This window comes from Vigna umbellata, chromosome 4 (genome assembly GCF_029865625.1).
Source record: "Vigna umbellata cultivar VRB3 chromosome 4, Vumbellata_1.0, whole genome shotgun sequence".
Classification (NCBI taxonomy): domain Eukaryota; kingdom Viridiplantae; phylum Streptophyta; class Magnoliopsida; order Fabales; family Fabaceae; genus Vigna; species Vigna umbellata.
Window position 1 is genome coordinate 28,237,821 of NC_142168.1, and position 12,042 is coordinate 28,249,862.

The 12,042-nt window shown below is 35.3% G+C and overlaps 1 protein-coding gene and 1 pseudogene across 2 annotated transcripts; one reads left to right on the forward strand and one right to left on the reverse strand.

Moving 5' to 3' along the window:
• The first annotated feature begins 891 nt into the window (after nucleotides 1–891).
• On the forward strand, nucleotides 892–8,446 carry LOC124825705 (uncharacterized). Of its 2 annotated transcripts, XM_047298385.2 has the most exons (7): nucleotides 892–1,595; nucleotides 1,703–1,935; nucleotides 2,910–3,588; nucleotides 3,894–4,245; nucleotides 5,288–5,382; nucleotides 6,674–6,868; nucleotides 7,419–8,446. In XM_047298385.2, exons 1-7 carry the CDS (start codon nucleotides 1,398–1,400, stop codon nucleotides 8,091–8,093), a joined length of 2,427 nt encoding a protein of 808 aa, XP_047154341.1. In that variant the 5' UTR covers nucleotides 892–1,397; the 3' UTR covers nucleotides 8,094–8,446. The 2 variants fall into 2 exon arrangements, with proteins under 2 accessions (XP_047154341.1, XP_087969879.1); XM_088113753.1 differs by lacking the exon at nucleotides 892–1,595 and having other exon boundaries at nucleotides 1,808–1,935; nucleotides 2,877–3,588.
• A 347-nt stretch (nucleotides 8,447–8,793) lies between these two features.
• LOC124825707 (pentatricopeptide repeat-containing protein At4g19191, mitochondrial pseudogene) lies at nucleotides 8,794–11,092 on the reverse strand (annotated as a pseudogene).
• Between the last annotated feature and the right edge of the window lie 950 nt (nucleotides 11,093–12,042).

A 12,042-nucleotide genomic window follows, 5' to 3' on the forward strand; every position in this document is an offset into this window, starting at 1 on the left:
TTTCCTTCTAAATAGTATAATCTGCGGAGGTGAACATTAGGCTTTTTTTTTTTTTTTTTTCATAAGGAATTCATTTAAGATCCTTTTTCAATATGGAAAATTTTAATTAAACTAAATTGATTTAATTCTTTAGAACTTACCATATCAAGAAACCCACTTTTTGCACTTCCAAACGCATCTTTTCATGAAAAGGTGACTTTTACTTCCATAAGGGTCTATCTCCAATCATTGTTCAGAGATTAGTTCATTATTCTAATGATAAGTTCCTTAAATTGATGGAATTAAGAAAGAACGATGACAATTAAGACCACTTTATATTAAGAGATCATTCTGAACTAGAAACTTTGAATTCTTTTTTCTTCTAGACATAGACCAATTCCTAAATAAATAGTTTAAGAATAAAATATGAATATCTTCTAAAAATAAGAGTATACTAAAGTTTTTAAATCATAATCCTATTATAAGTTGACTACAAATTTTGAAAAAGGTAAATTATATTAACACCGAGGAAGAAAAATTGTGGAAAAAAAAAGAAAACTTTTATCATCACCATGTAAATTATATAAACCCTATAATCAATAATATTATTATAACCATTTCATCATCTTTTTATATCCACATTTTTCTTCAATTTTTTTCATTACCATGTATACTTGTCTCTTATCAACGATGAATGGTAAAACACAGAGAGATTAAAAATATTAAAATATTGTGTAAAAGAATTTACAAAATAAGAATTATATTTTCTTATTTTCTAATCATATTCTCCATTTCAAGATCTTTGAAGATCCATGGTGAAATTAGAGATTTATGACAAACATTCATGGATGATGAAACAAAAGGTGAATGAAAATTGGTTAAAAGCTGTGGCCAAAAGACATTATTTGGATCAGAATCCCACAATCCCATGCGTGAAGAAGAATGAATAACTCAACTTTGATTCATTTGGTGTCCATAAAATGGTGACCCACTGCAATGCTTAATCACAATGTCCACATCTTTCAGTTTCTTCAACTTCCACTCTTCGTTCTCTGCATGTACACAACACAAATTCTGGAAAACTCAAAAACCCCGTTTTTTTACCAATGAAATCCCTTCATCTCTCTCCCTTTTTTTTTCTCACCCTTATTTTCACGTTCCCCTTTGTTGTTGTTCCCTTCCCCGCAAACAAAACTTACACGGACGCGCTTTCTCTCTCTCTTTCTATAACCGTTAAGGAAGAAAAGTGATCATTGCTTGCCACTTTGTTTGGCATCAGATTCTTTTGGAAGTTTCCATTTTGAGTATCTGGGCATATCTTCCCCCGGCTTTTCTTTGGTTTCCCCAACCTGGGTCTGTCCCATTGTGCTCTCTTTGGTTCTTTTCTGATTCAAGAAAATTGAGAATTGAGGTGTGAAATGATTATTGTTTTAGTTTTGATTCTCCTCGGGTTTTTTCTTGGGGTGGTGGTGGTTGTGGCCGCCGAAGCTTTTGGGTTGTTCTGGCTGGTAAAACGACTGCGTAGAAGGATCGACAGAGACCAGGCTAAAATCGCGTCAAAAACGCAACTGAATGGTTCTCAAAGTGATTCCAATCAGCAGATGCTAAAGAAGGAGGTGACTTTCTGATTCCGGATGATATCTGTTTTTTTAGTTTTGTATTTGTTTGTTTTGGGGGTTTAATTTGTTGATGGGTTTGGCTTTTTGTGTTGTTTTATCTCCAGGGTGTGGTTTGGGTTTTGGAGCCTGACAAGGTTTCGAAATTTCGGGTAGAGAAACATTCAAAAGAATTGAAAAAGAAGAAAGATGTGATGGAAGTGACTCCGGTTAGGAAGTATGGGAAAATCAATGGGCAGTCACTTGTGATCACAGATGCTGATGGCTTTCACACCACCATTCAGCTTAACGGGTGCTCAGTGGAAGCTGTTTCGGCAACAAGTCTTCCTTCAAAAAAATGGTAATTTGTAATGTTAAAGTGGAGAGAGCAACACTTTTGTTTTCATTTGTCTGGTCTTTAACTGAGTCCCCTGTGTGATCCATGTAGCCGACGTCACCTAATTGGATAATAAGGCTTTGTTGTCGTGATGGTGGCGTTGGTTTGGTTCCATTTGGGTTAACTGCTTGCATTATGTGACTTCACTTCATGGTTGGTGGACTACATTATGTTTTTGAAGTCCCCTTCTTTAGATAAGTGTGTTTATATGTTGCATGCAAACTGGGAAATGAGGCTATTTTGAGGGGAAGTAATTCACAAAGTTAGTTACAATTGTTGTTGTGTTAGGAGTGTTTCTGGGCTGGGTTTGTACTAGTCGTATTAGACTTGCTCTAGCCGATACCTTATTCTAAACAATAGGTACTGTGTAGAAGCTGTAGTTGGTTTTAAGTTTATTTCAACACAAAGGTATAATACATGTCAAATCAGTGCAATCAACTGTATGGTAGACTCAGTTCCTCTTATACAACAACTTTATTTTATTCTTTCAATAGGATATATATTGAAATGCCCATCATTTTGATTCAACATAGGGTTCACAGATTAAAGAATTTTCTTTTGAACTTTTCCTGTTATTAAATTGAAAATGGAGAAGTCTCATTTCCTTTGTCATGCATACTTCCTAATGAGAGGAATGCGAGTAACACATCCTCTAGCATGCTCTTTTTGAACACACTGTCCTATTATTTGCAGTTTGTTGGAAATCACAATTTTTTGTAGGTCTCACTTCTTATTTAATGTTTCTACCTCCTAATTTTTTGGTTCTTAATTATTCTTAAAACTGCTAGGTGTTTTGCTAGCACTCCTCTCTGATGAAGTAGCTTGTTATTTCTTGATTTGTGGTTGTCTTACTTCAAATGATAATGGATAGATAAATTTTTTATATTATTGCTTATTTACTGAAGAAATTAGGTGCTTCAATGTAATGAATCGTATAGGGCGAAAAAATACCCCATCAAAGTGGATTCCAAGACGTCTATGATCTACCATGGAAGCAAGACAGTTTACATATATCTTGAGACTGCATGTGAAAAAGAAGCATGGTGTAAGGCCCTCCGCCTAGCGTCTTCTGATAAAAAAGAAAAGCGCCAGTGGTTTGCCCAGTTGCAAGATAACTTTCACAGTTATTTGATATCATTAAATACTGAATATCATTCTCATATGAAAGCATCGGTAGGATCAATTGCTGATGCAGTAGAAAGGGCTAGTAAGCCTGATGGGGGTTCCTCTAAGGTTCGTCAATTTTTGAAAAAACTTACAAAAAAATCTTCCCGAGTTGGCGTGGAAAATAAATCAGCTTGGACTTCATTGTCAGGCCGTGAAGAAAGAAAGATCACTGAGAAGCTCCGTTCTTGTCAAGATGCAGTTCTAGCCACTAGTTACATGAAATCTACTTCAGCAGCAAACCATCTAAAAGTTCCCTTGTTAGAGAATGTTGCACCATCATCTTCAACATTATCTCATTCAGCAAGCCAGAGTCAATTCTCCGATGTAGATGCAGATGAAAAGTTAGGTATTGATGAAGGAACATTATGTTGGAATTTGTTGGTTTCTCGACTCTTTTTTGATGTAAAAGAAAATGCGCAAATGAAGAAATCCATACAAGAAAGGATTCAGGTAACAAAGTTCCCTTATGATGATATTAATATGCTTGTCATTAAGTCTGTTTATATATATATATGTGTGTGTGTGTGAATGTAAGAGGGATCAAGTTACTCTTTATCAACCCATCATTTTCTTTTAATCTAATTGTTAAAGGTGTGTTACTCTTTAGACTCATTAGATTAAAAGAGAATTAATCCCTTCTCACTTTTCTATACACACACACACATGCACGATTTATTTCAGAACATCCTACAGAAACGTCATTTTGTTTTGGTTTTGTAAGATAATTGTTGCTCTTTTCTATATTATTTTTACAGAGGACATTGGGAAACATGAGAACTCCCAGTTATGTAGGGGAAGTAATCTGTACAGAAATCAACTTGGGAAACGTTCCACCCTGTATAATTCGAATGAGGGTTCTTCCAATGGAAATGAGTGAGGCGTGTGCCTTAGAGGTTGACATTGAATATTCTGGTGGTGCATTGTTAGAGATTGAAACAAGGCTTGAAGTAGGAGAACTAGAGCTCGAAAGGGAAACAAAGGACTCAAATCCAGAATCAAGTAATGATGAGGCTGTCCCATCGGATATTTTTGAAGGATTTGAATATTTGGGTGAGCAATTGAATCTTGAAGAAGGAATGAATGATTTACAAGAGCCAAAAGAAGATGGTGAGTGGATAATTGGTTAGTACGTTGTGCTGACAAATCCAACTATTTATGCAATTTCTCTACATGGTGCTTTGTTGAAATTATACTGGATTTCTTTTCCACATAAAAATGGAATTAATGAGGACCATGGTAGTAGCTTTTGTTCAAGATATAAAACCATTTTTGGGCCTCTGTGAAACATTTTCAGCTTTTGAAATAGTGTATCTTTGACATGGTATTAAATCCTTTATAATCAACTGATCTGGAGTTCAATCCTTTCTTTCCAATTTCATCATATTAAATTTTATTTCTTCACAAGATAAAGTGATTGTCTGTGCATTGTCCACATCTCAAGTTCAAACGGCTTTTGTCCAGTTGGCACATTTGAATACTAAAACCATTCATTGGTCTCATTCTAATAATTAGGCTTTTAAAGATTGAGTCTTTGAATATTTTGGACATATCGTATACTGAAACTTCTTTTGGCTGCTATTGGACTACTGTTTCTATATCATCATCGAAGGAGAATATACTCTTAATTTTGTTTGATTGCTTCATAGGATATCGGTTTTTCATGTAAGGTTTCATCACTTTCTACGATAACCATGCATATGTGATCTACTTTAATTTGGATCTTGATATACTAGGTTGACAGAAGATGCCTTCCAAATTCCAATAGTATCTCTACATCGTACCCATGGACTATGGTGTCTTCTTACAGTACTAAATCTTTTTTTTTTTTATATTTTTAGGAGTAATGAAACAGTGGTCATTTTAATGTTTTTTGTGTTTTTCTCTAGAATATCCTTTCAGCCCTTTCTAGTCCTTTTCTCCTAGAGATGATGAGTTTTCAAAGTTGATTTGTGTGTGTTGGTTGGACGATGTTAAAATGTTTCTTGTATCTAGATATTGTTAGATATTGTTATATAACTAAACCGCGAAAGCTAGTTCATGAGGGGAGGGTTACCTTCCACTTCTATGTATTATTTTGGTGATATCACTAATCAAAGTCGGATTTTCAGCAAAAGCATTCATATTGAGAATTCCAGTCTGTGTTTTTCAGATGGGTCTAAGAGCTCTAAGCACAGTACATCTTCCTCGTCTCAAGGATCAAGATGGAAGTCTATGTTACATTCTGTTGCCAAGCATGTTTCACAGGTAGCACTTTGTTATTTATTCCCACTTCAATTTTTCAGCTGTTCTTTCACTATTAGGAGTCTGCTATATTATTGTTTAGTGTGGCTGTACTTGTATGAGGTATTAAGCGTGGTTCTGTGTGTTATGATTTGTTTTCTTCAGGGCTAAAGATATATATACTTGCTTTGTAGTTTAATGATATTTAGCTAAATTCTTGTTTAGTTTCTCTTGTCATGTTTATTTAATGCACAGTCTTGTTGTTTAATTCTATTCTGTTGCTGAGAAATAACTTTGATTTTTAGGCACGTTACAGTAACCTCCTGTTGCGGTTTTCCAAACCCATGCTCAAATCCAGTTTCATGTTATTACACCGGCCTTACCTATTATAATTCTGTCTGATAAATATATCCTGTTTGCAAACTTTTTCGAGAAACATGATATCACATGTTTTTTTTTCAATGAAAAAATTAATTTCAAAGGAGATCTTTGTATGATATGAAACTAGATGTGATGTCTGCATATGCTTTGTGAAACCCTTTTGGAGGATTATACTTTGCTCTACTTTTCTTACCTTGGCTTATTCACAATAGCATATCTCTGCAAATTATGACTGTAGAAATTAGGACTGCATGGGTTCTTATCGAAGGTACTCTCTTTTTTGTCATGCATAGAAAATTTATTATATGGTGAAATGTCATGAAAATAGCATGTTAGCATTAGTTCATAACTGTGTAAGTTGGTGTTATGAAAATCAAGTGAGTCTCTAAACTGGAAGAAAGGGAGCCCAATAAGCAATATTCATTTGGGTTTAACTAGAGTCAAGTCACATATTTAATTTCCACAATTATAAATTTAATTCAATTCTGCTGAAAGCTACTGCTTTCAGGAAAAGATACATAAATGATTTTTATTTTACAACCCTAATATCCCTTCACACAAGACCTTGCAGTCCTGAAGGACAACGCACTGGCTTCCTTACCTACCTTGCAATAAAAATCCAAATTTTTTTTGAAAGGATGTGCTAAAATCATTGTGCCAAAAATCTAAGCCTTTAGGTAAAATTGGAGATTTCTTTTTGCCATCTCTAACAATAAGCTATCAGAAGAAGTATAATGTGAATCATGTCTTGGAGCATTTTCAAGTCAATTAGATGCACATCGAGACACATATCAGTATTTCATAATGCATAGATGTTATACTAATTTATATTTTATAATAATGCGCAGATGTTATGCTATTTTATCTATCCATACAGTTACAAATAGTTTAAGCTGTGTTATTCTGAAGTTAACGGATTATTCATTATCAAAAGGTTCCTCTCACCTTGGGAGTAAGGATAGCATCCCTCAAAGGGACATTGCGTTTGCAGATAAAACCACCTCCTTCTGATCAAGTGTGGTTTGGTTTCACATTTATGCCTGATATAGACTTCAGCTTGGAATCATATGTTGGAGAACACAAGATAACGAATTCACACATAGCTCTGTTTCTGGTCAATCGGCTCAAGGTATGATAGTCCTCTACCCTTTTAGTTATTACGGGATGTTGATGAACAATTACTATTTCCCTGCAGATGATGTGGTTTTCAAGCTTTATGTTGTTCATTTCTATGTTTTTGTTAAATCTATGTACAAATAAATCATAGGCACGTCCAGTATTGGTTACTATGTTCCATGAGGAGAATTTCTTTGGGAAATGATGTAAGGGCAAATTCCTTTAGCTTTTTCAAGTGCCCATGTTTTTTATTGTGAGTGGCTTCCATTCTCTCGAGTTTGTGGCTATAGAAATCTGGATTTGTGAGTATTTGTTCCTTGATACATTTGGTTTTCTCTCTGTTTCTCAACAAATAACACCATCCAGAAGGTTTAGTAAATAAATTATTTTGTGTAGCCTACACTAATTTCGGATCAGTTAAATCCGTCACCTTCACCTTTAGACCAATGTGTTCTCTGTTGTAATCTATTGTAGTTCTGGACTGAAGCCCTCTTTTGCCTATCCTTTTAAAAAGGATTACAACATTTTTCACTTGCAAACTTAATTTATGTTCTCTCCTGCAGGCGGCCATCCGGGATACTTTAGTGCTCCCAAATTGTGAAAGCATTTGCATTTCATGGATGCTAGCTGAAAAGGATGATTGGGTTCCTAGGAGTGTTGCTCCGTTCATATGGATCCACCATGAATCTGGAAACGAGGCTTCAGCCTCGGTTGATACCCATAATCAACCTTCTGGTGGATTGAAAGCTAACGCAGGGACCTCAATAGATGGTCCAGATCTCAAACCACAAAAACCACCAAAGTGTACCAAATCTAGTCAGGAACCAGCTAGGATATCAGATTCTTTGGCGTTTCCACCTATTTCCTCTTGTGCATTAATATTAAGGGGCAGCAAAAGTTCGGAAGAACTGACAAGACCCTTTTTAGAGTATGGCAAACCACAAGAAACAAGAGATTTACAAGAACTTGGAACGGCTTCATTGCACAACGACAATACACATGAAACTGGTGAATTGGTGAAAATGGGGGATACTTCTGTTAGTGAATCACCTCGCAGGGACGTGGTGATGGACAAACAGGATAGTTCAATTGAACGGGATAATTCAAGACCAAGGAAAATTGGGAGAAGGGAAAAAATTCTTGATTTGAAAAAAAAGATGAGTGAGAAATTTGAAGAAAAGAAGCGCAACATTGAAGAAAAGGGTAGGAACATTGTTGAGAAGATGCGAGGACCATGAGAAATATATACGAAGTAAATGTCAGAATGCTTACATATTTGTTACTGATTTTTTACCATGTCAGAGATTAGTGCCATTCATAAATAAGAATGTGGGATACTAGGCATTATTTCATTGATGAGTTGTATATTTTTAGAGGTTAGAAGATCAAATGGAACTAGATATACGCATCACAGAAAATACTCTTATTGCATTCCACGGGGAGTTCCACAACACTGACGTAATCCACTTGTAAATTTGCAATGGCCACAGGCTAAGATAGAATACACATTTAATTGTTGTGTACGAATTAATGTTGTTACAGAAAAAAAGATATACATTTATAGTTCTCATTTGAGGAATATTTCCTTTCATCACTTTGCAATTAATGCCTTTCTTAACTAGCCATCTGCATGTATTTTGAAACTACGAAGTGGATTGTGGAACGTAGTTGAGATTATTCCACACATCTGTCTTTAAATTTGATCTTTGTAGTTGCTATTATCACGTTTAAGGTAAGCACAAGTCTTGCATCCTAACTGACTTCTCGAATGTTTTAATGATAATGATGATATCCCTTTTTAAGAAAAGAAAACAAAACGAGGACTTGCATGAATGAAGGCAATATTTTTTACTGAGAATAATAAAGATCAACTAAAGAAATTATGCAATATGCAAAAAGGATAGATGATGGTTGTGACTAAATCGAGTAATCTTCCTCTTGTAAGAATGATGTATTTAATCCGGTGTAGTAACTGAATGTAGTGTCTGGCAGAAAAGACAGTAAAGGCATGGTGTTTTTAATTTACATTTTTCATCCTATGGTGAAGAAGTTGAACTACACGTGAAGTAGAATGTAACAGAATCATGAGTAAAAACTTGGTCATTTTCTGATATTACTTCTACTGAATAGCACCTTCTTGAAGAACAAAGTTTAGATCTTCTAGTGTTTTATAAGCCAAGATGTGATCAATTTCCAGCAGCTAATGTATCATGGCTACCACAGACCTCAACTTGGCTCCAGCCACATTCTTTTACTAATCCTTTACCATCTATCAAATTTCTCATCATGTGCGCCTCCTTCCACTTGCCTAAAGAGGTATACAAGTTAGACATTAAAACATAACTTCCAGAGCGTCCAGGACTAGTTTCCAATAACTTAAAAGTTGCAAGCTCTCCCAACTCAACATTGCCATGAATCCTACAAGCACTAAGCAATGAACCCCAAGCTTGAGCTTGGACTGCCAGTGGCATTCCCTGAATTGCATCTAAAGCTAAGTCAAGTTGGCCAACTCGACCGAGAAGATCTATCAAACAGGTACAATGTTCTACCGTAGGAGCTATTCTAAAGTCCTTTTGCATACTTTTGAAGTACTTCAACCCATCTTCAACCAATCCGGAATGGCTACAGGCCAGCAAAACACTAGTGTAGACAATGGCATCTGGAATTATCCCTTCTTCAGTAGTCATTTTGTGGAAGAGGGTGATAGCCTCATTCCCCATCCCGTGGATTGCATAACTATTTATCATGGAAGTCCAAACAGTTAAATCTTTATCCGTCACCTTTTCAAACACTTCTCTTGCTTTCTTGATGCTTCCACACTTGGAGTACATGTGTATGAGAGACGTTTGGACTTGTTGCTCTGATTCCCACCCGTGTAGAAAAACATACTCTTCAATCTCTTGTCCCATGCTCAGTGATCCCAAATCAGCACAAGCTGATAAAACAGTCGCAAGTGTTGCCCCATTTGGTCTAGTATCTGTCTTTACCATCGTTCTAAACAGATCCAGTGCTTCCACTGGAAGCCCTGAATGGACATATCCTGCAATCATTGATGTCCACGATAACATGCTCTTTTCAATGATCAGATCAAATATCCTTCTAGCAAAGGTAAGGTTACCACATTTTGAATACATGGTAATAAGCAAATTTTCAACGGAATCCGCTTCATCACACCCGCATTTAAGTACAAGAGAGTGAACAGATGAAGCTAACAAAAGCTCTCCTACTTGTATGCAACCAGAAATCAGATTTAAAAACACAACAAAGTCTATGCCAACACTTTGCCGTAGCATTTGCTTAAATAAACCAAATGCTTCAGCAGCATGCCCAATTTTCACATAACCCCCTATCATAGTTGTCCAAGAAATTATAGACTTCTCATCCATCAAGTCAAAAACTTTCCTTGCTTCATCCATTCTACAAAACTGGGCATACATAGCCATTAGTGAGTTGGCGAGAGAGACCTCCATATGCACAATCCCAAGTTTAATCAAGCAATTGTGTATCGACACACCCTGCAAACGAAACTTGAAAGTATCCAAGTTTGAATAACCGGACAAAATTGAAACGAACGTTGAAGCAGTTGGCTTAAAACCAAGAACCCACATTTCTTTCAAGAGGCTCAATGCCTGGTCCATTGAAGACACACGAGAATAAGCCGAAACCATGGTATTCCAGGAGACAACAGTTCTATGCGGCATTTCATCAAACACAAGGCGTGCAGATTCAACATGGGAGGATTTAGAATACATATCAACAAGAGAAGTTTGAACGAAGGCGTCTGCTTGAAACCCAAGTTTGAGGACATGGCCATGAAGCACAGTGCCATGTTGAATGGAAGCGAGGTTAGCACAAGCCTTGAGGAGCAAAGGGTAGGTGAGGTTGTTGCCATGGACACCAGAGTGTGCCATGGAAGAGTATATGTTTAAAGTTTGTATGAAGAAGCCATTATTGGTGGAGTTTCGAATCATCAAGTTCCATAGGTAAAGTGGTCTTCGGAAGCTGACAAGGGATGAAGAAACCAATGACATTTACTTCTTCTCAGTTTGAAGGCACTTTTGTTTCTTTTCTTTTTGGTGCTTCCAGGGAAACAATTCCAATTCTTTGTTTCTGGTTTTCTTTTTTCTGTTTTTGATTACCATGTTCTCGAATTCAACCTTACTTCACAAGGTGTTCTGATCAGGGACGAGATGGTCCAATACCAGTTTCATTATTGTCCTCCTCATGTGTAATGATTTTTATTTTATTCTTATCGGATCGGATATATTCTATATTTATTTTTTTATTGTTTAAATATTAAGTAATTATTTTTTAAATGAAACAAAAATTATGTATAAAAGAGAATAAAGAAGAAAATATTTTACATAATTAAATACTTAAAATTATAGCTTAAATTAATAATACATAATTTGAACATAACTTTGAAAAAAAATTGTAATAAATAAAATTTGTGATAAAAAAAAGTATCTAAAAGATGTGATAAGAAAGAAAATAATATATATATATATATATATATATATATATATATATATATATATATATATATATATATATATATATATATATAGGGGTTTGCTAACGCGCGTACGCCTGTTTTTCAGTTGGTACATTTTAGCAATGTGTACCGGATTTTAGTAGACAAAAATATCCTTATATATTATGGATTCCAAGTTTTAAGGTTAAGGGTATTTTAATAATTTTCATTTTCAAAACTTAAAAAAAAAAAAAGAAACCCCCCAAACCCTTACTCACCTCTCTCGTTCCTCTCAATCCTTTCTCTTTCATCTCTCTCACTCCAACCTTTCCTCTGTCATCCCTACTGTAGCCCCAATTGAAAAAAATCAGAAACACATGCCTTTAAAAAATTTTCCTTTGTAAAGAATTGAGTCATTGACATATTCACCTTCAAGGCAAAGGTTCATTCAAGATCTCTTCAATTTCACCATCTTCACTAACCTCTCTAATTTCATCATCTGTATTTGTTGAATCATCATCTCTAAAAAAACCCTCCAGGCCATTACCAATTCTTTCTGATGTCATTATGCTTGTGAAAATTAGATAAAATTATATACGACAAAAATTATAAAATGAAAACTCATTATAAAGTCATTTTTTTGTAAGAAATTGTTTAACAACTGAGTGTTTCTGATTTTTTCCAGGCCAATTACCGATTCCTTTGATGTCATT